This window comes from Dryobates pubescens, chromosome 3 (genome assembly GCF_014839835.1).
Source record: "Dryobates pubescens isolate bDryPub1 chromosome 3, bDryPub1.pri, whole genome shotgun sequence".
In the NCBI taxonomy this organism is placed as follows: Eukaryota; Metazoa; Chordata; class Aves; order Piciformes; family Picidae; genus Dryobates; species Dryobates pubescens.
In genome coordinates, this window is record NC_071614.1 from 47,422,523 (window position 1) to 47,435,394 (window position 12,872).

Below are 12,872 nucleotides of genomic sequence, written 5' to 3' on the forward strand. Positions count from 1 at the left end.
GAGAAGCTGAGGGAGCTGGGGTTGCTTAGCCTGGAGGAGACTCAGGGGTGACCTTATTACTCTCTACAACTACCTGAAGGGAGGTTGTAGACAGACAGATGTTGGTCTCTTCTCCCAGGCAGCCAGTACCAGAACAAGAGGACACAGTCTCAGGCTGCGCCAGGGGAGGTTCAGGCTGGATGTTAGGAAAAAGTTCTATACAGAAAGAGTGATTGCCCATTGGAATGGGCTGCCTGGGGAGGTGGTGGAGTCGCCATCACTGGAGGTTTTCAGGAGAAGACTTGATGGGGTGCTTGGTGCTGTGGGTTAGTTGTTTGGGTGGTGTTGGATTGGTTGATGGGTTGGACGTGATGATCTTGAAGGTCTCTTCCAACCTGGTTTATTCTATGTATTCTATGTATTAATATCAGAAACTTTAATTCTGACATAAATTCATTTAGGTGTAGAATTAAGAAAACAGCTCAGTGCCCCAGATTCCTCTAGGCAAATGGAAGCCATTTATTTCCCATACATATTGATGAAATACTTCTAAATGGCAGTATTTCCATTAATCAACTCTACTATCCAGGAAGTCTTCAAGTATTTAAAGGAGAAATTTCTGAAACATATAGGTGATCTTTTAAAAATATAGAAAACCACGTATCCAAACCTTTGGTCCATTTTCAGCTGTATTACTCTTCTCTTTATTAACAGGGATGATTCTCTGTAACATTAAAAACATTAAAACCACTCATAGTCCCAGCAATAACCCTCTGCAGAAGTGTTTTTCTTATTTATAAATACAATCAATAATTATGACTACTTTTTGTAGCCTTTCTCAGCACTTGTGTAGTCTTTAAGAGACAGCATGATACATACAAAAAGTTCCCCAAGCCATCAGTTCCTTACTTACATGTTTTGAAGGCGTAGATTTTCAAGAATAGTACAAAACAGTATTTGTTGTAGCAGAAGAAAAGGGTGATTATTACCTCAGTTACTCCAAAATCTCACCACCATAATTAAGAGATTTGTTGGGTCATGTTGGATAGGAACCAAAGCTAGCCCTAGTAACTTCAACAGATGTCACCAATTGAAAGAATTGAGCATTAAGTAATGTCTGAGGAAAAAAAAAGTTCAGTTATTTGAATTTCTGCTTTTTCCTTGCCTGAAATTCTTCAGTTTTATTTTTGACAGATTTTATTAGCATTGATAAAGCAGGATCTATGGCCTTTTTGGCAACCTCTCCTTTCTTTGCCACTTTGTTCTCTTGATCCTTGCTTGCCTTCTTAACATCCTGATCCTTTCCCTCTCTTCGTCGAGCTTTTTCTTCCAAGATCTTTTCTACTGCTTTTGTCTTCTTGAAATTTGGATCTGAAGGATCCAAATTAAACAGGGGAGAAGTGAACATGGCTTGGAATCTTGTATCAGCGACATTTATCTGAAGGCAGAAAAGGATTATTTATTTTAGTTAACCTTTACCCACAACAGCAAAGCTTTTTAGCACAGTAAAATATGAGCTGCTCATGAGATTGTTCACTGTTCCTGGAATGGCTCCAGCTACAAAATCCTGATGAACATGAAGTAGAGAGCCAGAAGATACACTACAAGTAAAACAGACAAGTGAATGCTTGTACAAATCCTGTGTATGCCTGTCAGCAGAGCAAGGAAAGGTTTATTGTTGAGAATGACCAGGATGAAATGAGCTGTGAATAAAAATCAGAACAAACACACCAATGTGTGTTTTAGGCAATGAGTTGTACAAGGCCTTACCAATAGTACCTCATTATTTTACACAGAGTTCGAGTCTGTAACCTTCAACATCGTATCAGAATACTTCTTGGTTTTTGAACACCGCCTCCAGCTCCCAGAAATGGTCAATCTTCGAAGGCTACAAAGATGATGAGGGGACTGGAGCATCTCTCTTATGTAGGAAGGCTGAGAGACTGGGGCTGTTTAGCTCAGAAAAGACTGAGAATGGATCTTATCAATACTTATCAATATCTGAAAGGCAGTTGTTAAGAGAATGGGTCCAGACTCTTTTCAGTGGTGCCCAGTGATAGGACAAGGGGCAACAGCTGTAAACTAAACCATGGGAAGTTGCCTCTAAAGATAAGGAAAAACTTCTTTGAGGGTGATGGAGCACTGGAATAGGCTGCCCAGATAGGTTGTGGAGCCTCCTTATCTTGAGACTTTCAAAACTTGCCTGGGAGTGTTCAGTGTACAACCTGATCTAAATGACCCTACTTTAGTAGGGGGGGCTGGACTAGATGATCCCTAGAGGTCTCTTAGAACACTACTATTTTGGGATTCTGTGAACTAGTTCTTCTCCTTCAGATGGACTAAGAGAGAAGAAGGATATGAAACCACACAGTTTGACCTGAAAATAATTGGTATTAATAAAGGTTCTAGCAGAGCCCAACGTCAGGAGTACACCATTACCTGGAAATCATCTTCTAGTAATTCTTTCTTTTTCATTAGCAGCTTCTTTTTCTTCTTGCTCAAATTCTGTTGTTCTACAATCTTTTTATAATTGAAATGTTTTCTTGTATCATCCTCATCATCCATCATAAGTAGGGCCATTTCAGCCTGTTACAAAATAAAAAAGCATACAGTAATTAAGATTTTATGAAAAGTATTGCATCTTACTGATAAAATCTGTGTAACTCTACATGCCTCTGAGTTGAGATAGGGTTGTCAGGGTAGTACTTCATCCATGTGACCGTTTGAGGTACCCACCACAATCCATAACAACACTCTTTATCATATTGAGATGTAACAGGAAATACAATAGGCAATTTCCTTTTTATTAGATAAAAAATAAACACAAAATGCCCACATCCAACTTTGAAACAGGCTGATAATCTAATATGAACATTGTACACCATAACTTGGAAATCCAGAATGGATACAATTTTATAGTGATACTCAGAGAGAGGAAAAAATTCCCACATATATTAAAGTAATAAATGGAGGTAACTTCTCATGCGAAAGAATGAGAAGCAAACATGGAATTGCAAACAATTCAGTCTTCACAGTTACAAGGCAACAGGACAAGGCTTGAACACATGGATGTTTTATACAATGCTGATGATCATAGTGTATGTTCATCACTGCCCAACACACAAACATGCCAGGATAGCTTTAAACTAGAGGGACTACCAGCTCAACCAGCATGGCTTCCGTGCCCTCACGTTTCAGTGTTACTTAACTCTGTTGAGCTGTGTTCAACTATACATAGAAGCAAGTTAGAATATACATAGAATATACATAGAATAAACCAGGTTGGAAGAGACCTTCAAGATCATCGCGTCCAACCCAGCAACCAATCCAACACCACCCAAACATCTAACCCACGGCACCAAGCACCCCATCAAGTCTTCTCCTAAAAACCTCCAGTGATGGCGACTCCACCACCTCCCCAGGCAGCCCATTCCCATGGGCAATCACTCTTTCTGTATAGAACTTTTTCCTAACATCCAGCCTGAACCTCCCCCGGCGCAGCCTGAGACTGTGTCCTCTATAATGACAATGATATCCTGGCATAATCTTAAAATGCTACGGCATGGACCATCTCCCATTCTCTGGTAATTTTTGCTCTAAAGTTCTCAAACCCATACATTTTCATGACTGTCATCCTATGGAATTCAGTAGTTCCACTCACAAACACCTAAAAAATGTTGCATTGCCTGAATTCTGCAGCTTTCAGTTATTCTTAACATTTTAAACCACTTTACCTTCCGTTTCTCAACTTCACCTTCATCTTCTGAGGTACTTTCAACTGATTCTGGCTTCTTCTTTAAACCTAAGTGCAAACACAGGACATACACACATTTATTCAAGCCTATGCATGAGATCTTTATTTAACTATGAATAGAACCTCTTAAGTGCATCTCATTTTCTTGTAATCAATACTCAAATGATGTGGGAAATGGCTGAGAAGTTCTGAAAATCCAACGAGACATGAAGCAAAAAAAAACAACTTGTTGAATATTTGTTCCATTTAAGGACACAACAATATTCAAATAGCATAAGCAACTCATCAAAAAAAGAACAGAAAAAAAGTGGTTTGTTTTTTTTTGCAGAGCAACAGAGAGATACCACAAAAGTGCAGGCAACATATGACATTCCCCCATTCTCAGGGTGTTTTAAAGATGAATGATTCTATATCCTCATAAATGTATTTGAAGTGTCCTGCAGTTCTCAAGTAGCTCATTCTTTCTACTGAAGTAGAAAATACAGTAAAGGCTTTAACAGAAATAGCCAATGTGCACCTCTTCCCTGTATCCACAATACAAGTTGGTCCCCTGAGTAAGAGTTTATCAGTAAAAAAAGAACTGTGCTAGCACTGTATCACAGTATCACAGTATAACTAAGGTTGGAAGAGACCCCAAGGATCATCAAGCCCAACCTGTCCCAACAGACCTCACGACTAGACCATGGCACCAAGTGCCACGTCCAATCTCCCCTTGAACGCCTCCAGGGACGGTGACTCCACCACCTCCCTGGGCAGCCCATTCCAATGACGAATGACTCGCTCAGTGAAGAACTTTCTCCTCACCTCGAGTCTAAACCTCCCCTGGCACAGCTTGAGACTGTGTCCCCTTGTTCTGGTGCTGGTTGCCTGGGAGAAGAGACCAACCCCTTCCTGTCTACAACCACCTTTCAGGTAGTTGTAGAGGGCAATGAGGTCACCCCTGAGCCTTCTCTTCTTCAGGCTAAACAATCCCAGCTCCCTCAGCCTCTCCTCATAGGGCTGTGCTCAAGGCCTCTCCCCAGCCTTGCTGCCCTTCTCTGGACACGCTCAAGTGTTTCAATGTCCTTCTTAAACTGAGGGGCCCAGAACTGGACACAGTACTCAAGGTGTGAAACCCCTGGGGGTGGGGGTGGGGAAAGACCTGAAGAGAATCACAACACTGAAAATGTGATTGATTCTGTTCTGACTGAATATTCTTCTGATGAAACTCTCTTAGTCTCTTAGAATTTACTTTAGATAAACAGGCCTGATTAGACAGACATAATGAATAGCAACAGCATAAGACATTAGTTGAATGTAACTTTTAATGAAAACAGACTCATTTATAAATCATACATAACAGACATTATTCTCTCTGGAATGCCTGCAGACTTCAATCAAGAAGGAGAAGGAAAAATAGAAGGTTCCTGACTTGAACCACATACTTTGCTTTGAGCTTGGAATTACATTTCCAGGCAATTTACTACAGTCCACTGGGGGTATTCTTAAGGAAGATACTTGGCTCCATTTTGTTAAACCTGATTTTTAGTCAGACTAGAAATACAAACATGCCAGAAAAATGTCAGGTCATATCACTAAGTACACTCTGGAATAGGACATGTGTCTTGAAGAACAATTTTTTCCCCTCCCTTGACTATTTCTAAATGGATTCAAAGCCAGCAATGGATTTCTATAATCACAGAAACAACAAGGTTGGAAAAGACTTCAGAGATCATCAAGTCCAACCTATTACTTAACACCTCATGACCAACTAAATCATGGCTTCAAGTGCCACGTCCAATCCTTTGTGAACACCTCCAGGGATGGTGACTCCACCACCTCCCTGGGCAGCCAAATCCAATGGCAAATCACTGTTTCTGTGAAGAACTTTCTCCTCACCTCAAGCCTAAACTTCCCCTGGCACAGCTTGAGACTGTGTCTTCTTGTTCTGGCGCTGGCTGCCTGGGAGAAGAGACCAACCCCCACCTGGCTACAACCTCCCTTCAGGTAGTTGTAGGGAGCAATAAGTTCTCCCCTCAGCCTCTTCTTCTCCAGGCTAAACAACCCCAGCTCCCTCAGCCTCTCCTCAGAGGGCTTGTGCTTGAGACCTCTCACCAGCCTTGTTGCCCTTCTCTGGACACATTCAAGAGTCTCAATATCCTTCTTAAACTGAGGGGCCCAGAAATGGACACAGGACTCAAGGTGTGGCCTAATCAATGCTCAGTACAGGGCAGAATGACTTCCCTGCTCCTGCTGGTCACACTATTCCTGATGCAGGCCAGGATGCCATTGGCCCTCTTGGCCACCTGGGCACACTGCTGGCTCATATTCAGCCAGCTGTCAAACAGTACTCCCAGGTCCCTTGCTGCCTGGCTGCTCTCCAGCCACTCTGACCCCAGCCTGTAGCTCTGCATGGGGTTGTTGTGGCCAATGTGCAGAACCCGGCACTTGGATGTGTTCAATCTCCTGCCCTTGGACTCTGCCCATCTGTTCAGCCTGTCGAGGTCCCTCTGCAGAGTCCTCCTACCCTCTATCAGATCAACTCCTGCCCCCAGCTTGGTGTCATCTGCAAATTTACTGATGACTGACTCAATGCCCTCGTCCAGATCAACATTAAAGATATTAAAGAGCATGGGGCCCAAAACTGATCCCTGGGGTTCACCACTTGTGACTGGCTGCCAGCTGGATATGGCACCATTCACCACCACTCTCTGGGCTCAGCCCTCCAGCCAGTTCCTAACCCAGTGCAGAGTGCTGCTGTCCAAGCCACGAGCTGACAGCTTGGCCAGGAGTTTGCTGTGGGGGACAGTGTCAAAGGCCTTGCTGAAGTCCAGGTAGACTACATCCACAGCCTGCCCCACATCCACCAGGTAGGTCACCTGATCATAGAAGGAGATTGGGTTTGTAAGGCAGGACCTGCCCTTCCTAAATCCATGATGGCTGAGCCTGATCCCTTGGCCAACCTGCAGGTGCGCAGTGATTGCCCCCAAGATGATCTGCTCCATAATCTTTCCCTGGCACTGAGGTCAGGCTGACAGGCCTGTAGTTTGCAGGTTCCTCCATCTGGCCCTTCTTGTGGATGGCCATCACACTGGCCAGTTTCCAGTCATCTGGGACCTCTCCGGTGAGCCAGGACCAGTGGTAAATGACGGAGAGCAGCTTGGCCAGCTCATCTGCCAGCTCTCTCAGCACCCTAGGATGGATCCCATCCGGTCCCATGGACTTGTGAGTATCCAAGTGGATCAGCAAGTCCCTAACTACTTCCTCATGGATTTCAGGGGAACTACACTGCTCCTTGACCCCATCTACCAGTTCAGGAGGCCAGTTATCCTGAGGTCCTCATGCCTTACTGTTGAAAATGGAGGCAAATAAGGTATTTAGAACCTCAGCCTTTTCTTTAGGTACAATACTCCCCTCCCACTCCAACAGAGTGTAGTTTCTCCTTGCCCCTCTTTTTAGCATTAATATATTGATAAAAATGCTTTTTACTGTCTTTCACAGCAGTGGCCAGCTTGAGTTCCAACTGGGCTTTTGCTTCTCCTAATTTTTCTCCTACATGATCTAACAACATCCTTAAATGTATCAGGAGTTGCCTCCTCCCCTTTCCGAAGGCAATACATCCTCTTTTTTCCCCTTAATTCCTTCAAGAGCTGCTGGCCCATCCAGGCTGGTCGTCTTCCCCGGCAGCTCATCTTTGGCACATGGGCACAGCCAGTTCCTGTGCCTTCAAGAGTTCCTGTTTAAAGGAGGTCCAATTATCCTGGACCCCTTTGTTCTTGAGGGCTGCTACTCAGGGTACTCTCCAAATTAGTTGCTTAAATAAGCTGAAGTCTGCCCTCCAGAAGAAAGAAAGGGTTCTGTTACTGCTCCTCCTTATTTCCCTGCATATTGAAAACTCCACAATCTCCTGGTTGCTTCACCCTAGACAGCATCCCATCATCACATCTCCCACCAGCCCTTCTCTATTTGAGAACAGCAGGTCAAGCAGGGCCTGACCCCTGGTAGGCTCACATAACAGCTGCTTCAAGAAGCTGTCCTCCATACACGCTAAGAACCTTCTGTACTGCCTCCTCTCTAAGTTCCCAGCAGATGTCTGGCAGGTTAAAGTCACCCACAAGGACAAGCTCTGGTGATCTTGGGACAGCCTCCAGCTTCTTATAGAATAATTCATTAACCTCTTCATCCTGGTTGGGTGGTCTGTAACATACTCCAACCAGGATGTCAGTTTTGTTAGCCCTCCCTCTGATTTTCACCCACATGCACTCAATCCTTTCATCCTCTACCTCAAGTTCCGTGGCATCAGGAGATTCCCTAACATACAGAGCCACCCCTCCTCCTCCCTTGCCTGTCTCACCTAAAGAGCTTGTAACCATCCAGTGCAGTACTCCAATTTTGTGAGTCATCCCACCATGTTTTTGTAATGGCAACTATGTCATAGTTTTCCTGGTGAACCAAGACTTCCAGTTCTGCTTGTTTGTTACCCATACTGCATGCATTGGTGTACATGCACTTCAGCTGGGCTGCTGATTTCTCCACTAATTTAAGTTTATGTCCCTCTCTCTCCTCTCCAGAGAGACTAGTTTCATCACTCACCTGCTTCAAACCTAGTTTAGAGCCCTCCCAATGAGCCCTGCCAACTCTAGTGCTTAGAGCCCTCTTGCCCTTTCTAGATAGATTCAGCCCATCTAGGTCCATCAGGTCGGGTACAGTAAAAGTTGCCCCTTGATCAAAGAACCCAAAATTCCACTGCTGGCACCATCCCTTGAGCCATTTGCTGATGACATGGGTTGTCCTGTTCCTTTCAGTGTACACCCCTGCCACTGAGGGAACTGAGCAGAACACACCTTAAGCTCCTGCCCCATCAATCATTTGAGGGCCTTGAATTCCTTTTTGATTGTCCTGGTGCCCTTACCAATTTTGTCGCTGCCAGCTTGGATTACCAGCAATGGGTAATAGTCAGAGGGCTGGATTAGCTTTGGTAGTCTCCTGGTGATGTCCCTAATCCAGGCCTCAGGTAGGCAGCAGACATCCCTGTGGGATGGGTCAGGGCAACATATAGGACCTCTGTTCCCCTCAGGAGAGAGTCACCAAGAACAATTACCCTCTTTTTCTTTATGGTACTAGTCCTGATGGTTGATGGGGACTGATTTGCTTTAGGCAAATCAGATGGTTCCTCTTTTTTCTTCTCAAAGAAGAAACAAACCACCACCATCACCACCAAATAAACTGTCCACAAACACAATGTGATCAGCTCAAGAACTGAACTGTTGATTTAGAAGTTCCAGAAAACGTGCAGGAAAATCAGACTCAGATATGATACTGTTACCTATTATTACACAATTTATGTTAGTGTGTAGAGGGGAGAAATAAATGTCTTCTGTAAGACTTCAACAACTATGACATCTTTTGTATCTTCCCAGAACTGGCTAAGCTACGGAAAAGGAAACCAGGGCACAGAGTTAGAGACAATTACTCTAGAAGTTGTATCAATAAACCTCTTAGTCTTCCACCTATTCCTCAAAGAAAGGCTTCTTGAGTGATCTTCCCTCCTCCTTCACTGCATCTACAATCACAGAAGTGAAGGCAGCTTATCTTTAGACCTTCAAAGATTTCTGTGGCTGCAGATGGGGGTGAATGTGAAGCTAGTATCAAACTAAGCTCTTTTCCATGAAAATAAATAAATAAACCAAACGAACTTTATTTCTTACTATACAGTTAATAAACCCAGCTTGGGACCTCAATCACTCTTAGCACTGAAAATGTTGCATCATACTAAAAGCCACTTGGTTTCAGAACTCACAAGTGCATCATTTTCTGTCTTTCTACACACTACTGACGCAGTCCTCTTTCCCTCATACATTCTGGAAGCCTTCTCCCCCTAATTTTTTACATTTATGAGTGTAAATGGTGAGTCTTTCATAAACAGATTACAAAACCTTGTATTTTTTCCTAGCACCTAATCCCCACAGCCATTTTTTAATCGTTTGTTCCACCCTACAGCAGTAGATACTTGTCTTCAAATGCTATGCAGAACTGATACCTGCCACCAGCCAGTGAGGAAAGCCTCTAACTTCTGCTGCAGTTCCCCCTTGAGGTGACATTCAGCCCTTTTTCCTTTTTTTAAAGCTCAAGAATTTGCAGCACTCATTTTGCACATCAATTGAGACATTGAGACTTCAAATACAAAGACTGACCCTAGATCAAAAACACCTCTTGCAAGTCCTCTTATCTGTCTTACTCACAAGCTTGAAAGTCAGTCTCAAAAGCCTAGCAAGGACACAGTACCTGAAACAATAATACTGTTAAGACTTTTATCTTCCAAGTACAGGTTCTACAACTATACTCATATTTCACACTGTTAACCTCTTATGTCCATGCAACCTCCCTGAATTAAAAAGCTATCAATTCCATACATCATAAATTAGATCATAAGAAGGTATCAAATGGTTTGGAACAGATAGGAGTTCTAATAATGTATAAAGCCATGTAGCTTTTTTCTTCAAAGGGGGATCAACAGAAATTATGTTTAATAGTCCAAAGGATTTAGAAACTATTCAGTCAAAAAGCAGGACATTGCTCTCAGGTTAATAACCAATTACACTATTCAGTTACTGATCTTCCAGCAGATTAAGCTACAAAATTCATTCTGGTTTATGTGAACATTTTCAGAAACCCCACAGGAAAGATGCATGAAGACTGAAACTGGTCAAGCCAAATCCAAGTTTTACACCACTTCTTTACACAATATAGAATAGAATAGAATAGAATTAACCAGGTTGGAAGAGACCTTCGAGATCATCATGTCCAACCTATCATCCAACACTACCCAATCAACTAAACCATGCAACCAAGCATCCTGTCAAGCCTCGCCCTGAACACCCCCAGCGACGGCGACCCCACCACCTCCTCAGGCAGCCCATTCCAGTGGGCAATCACTCTCTCTGTGTAAAACTTCCTCCTAACCTCCAGCCTAAACCTCCCCTGACGCAGCCTGAGACCGTGCCCTCTTGTTCTGGTACTGGTTGCCTGGGAGAAGAGACCAACCTCCGCCTCACTACAACCCCCCTTCAGGTAGTTGTAGAGAGCAATAAGGTCACCCCTGAGTCTCCTCCAGGCTAAGCAACCCCAGCTCCCTCAGCCTCTCCTCATAGGGCTTGTGCTCCAAGCCCCTCACCAACCTTGTTGCCCTTTTCTGGACACCTTCCAGCAAGTCAACCTCCTTCCTAAACTGAGGAGCCCAGAACTGGACACAGTACTCAAGGTGCGGCCTAACCAGTGCAGTGTACAGGGGCAGAATGACCTCCCTGCTCCTGCTGGCCACACTGTTCCTGATGCAGGCCAGGATGCCATTGGCCCTCCTGGCTGCCTGGGCACACTGCAGGCTCATGTCCAGCCTACCATCAACCAGCACCCCCAGGTCCCTTTCTACCTGACTGCTGTCCAGCCACTCTGACCCCAGCCTGTAGCTCTGCATGGGGTTGTTGTGGCCAATGTGCAGAACCTGGCACTTGGATGTGTTCAATCTCATGCCCTTGGACTCTGCCCATCTGCCCTGAAGTAAACCAAAACTGACCAATGATTTTTTTTCTTGACTAGAATCAAGCTTCTGAAAAGCAACATCAAGACTCCTGTATATGCAGCATTTGACATTTTAGCCCATGGTAGTATTGAAAAGCCATGTTAGGGATTGTGCACACAGTAAAACTTTAGGCAAAGCAAGCACTGTCATGTATTTCAGGAGTGCTAATTTGCAAACACCTGTGTCCTGCACCCTCTTTGGGCATAGTAGACACAAAGAATTTGCTTTACCTCGCCTCTCCCAAGATGTTGTAACTGCAATGCAGGAATCACTACCTGCTTCACAATCAGTTTTCAGGAACAAGACAAGCCTGATGAGCACACTCAAGCATAATTCCCATAAATTCCAGTTTTCCCTTCACAGCACTCAAATTTGTTAGGCCCTTTGTCTAACATCTCCTTACACTCTTGCCTCCTCTTCAATTGCTTCACGTTGTCAAAAACTAACTTACGCAAGACCCACACACATTGCAGTCAACAAGTGAATCCAGCATGGGAGCAAATACGTCACTACAAACCCCCAACATCCTCACAGTTTCTGCACCACTCCACCTGAGCCTACAAACATATCCTGTCATATGGTTTTCCAGCATAATCCAAGATCATCTGACAGTCAATTTAAGGAGAAATGTCTATCTTTCAGGGAAATTGTGGAAGGCCTGTAAAAAATTCAAGTTATTGCTGCCTGTAACCTAAATATGAAAATGGCAGAGCTACAGCCTGCCATTGTAACCCATTTTCTCCAACTATGTAAGCTAGCTGTGCTTAAAAGCAACCCCAGCTATGAGACAGAGGCTGTTCTTGGTGAACTTGCTGAAAGCCAGATGAAGCTGTGCTCTGCAATCATCATTAAAATGTCAGCTGGCTCTCCGCCAGCCACTGCACTCTCCCTTTAAAACTTGTCCAGGGTTAACCACAGTTTTCCTTGTCTTTCTTAGTATCTTATCAGTAATCTTGAAGACAAAACTCACTTTCCTAACCTTTATGTCTATTTAACGATCCCAATTGACCCCATGTACACTAAAAGCCTACCATCTATATTATGGACAAGAAGATTTAAAGATCTGCAGGTACAATTGCTCTCTGCTGACATGCTCAAGGACACAGATTTTCTTACATAACACAGGAGAAAACATTTTTTCAGACATTTCACAGACCATTAGTATGAGAGTATCTATATCATATTCCTAGTTAAAAACACACAAAAAAAACCAAGACAAAAAAGGTGGCAGAAGGAATTCTATCTTTACAATGAGTCCTGAAATAACCTATGCACAATTCACTGGGAAAGCACTGCAGAAAACAGCATTGCATACTACCATCAGGTGTGGTCATTTTCTGGGACACAAAGATAGGACTCTCCATGCTGTTCTGTACTTCAGACTACTAAGACATACACATAAGCACATTAAGACACACAGAGGTCCAAACAATCAGGATGGAAGCCTGTGCTGACTGGCACAAAATGAATTTTTTAACTGTTTTTTTAAATGGATGTGGGATTTGCACTCCTATCCTCAAAAACACCCACAACCAACACAAATCTGTTACTGTCTTCTTTTTGTTTCTTTTCTTTCTTTCT

The 12,872-nt window shown here is 43.6% G+C and overlaps 1 protein-coding gene across 1 annotated transcript in view; it reads right to left on the reverse strand.

Annotated features, from left to right (window-relative positions):
* Nucleotides 1-686: 686 nt before the first annotated feature.
* ESF1 (ESF1 nucleolar pre-rRNA processing protein homolog) overlaps nucleotides 687-12,872 on the reverse strand; it is a 45,453-nt gene continuing 33,267 nt past the window's right edge. The window contains exons 11-13 of the mRNA XM_009906895.2: nucleotides 3,714-3,781; nucleotides 2,419-2,565; nucleotides 687-1,417 (exon numbers count right to left, since the gene is read on the reverse strand). Coding sequence (XP_009905197.2) covers nucleotides 1,118-1,417; nucleotides 2,419-2,565; nucleotides 3,714-3,781 — 515 coding nt within the window. The 3' untranslated portion in view covers nucleotides 687-1,117. The remainder of the gene's footprint in view (nucleotides 1,418-2,418; nucleotides 2,566-3,713; nucleotides 3,782-12,872) is intronic.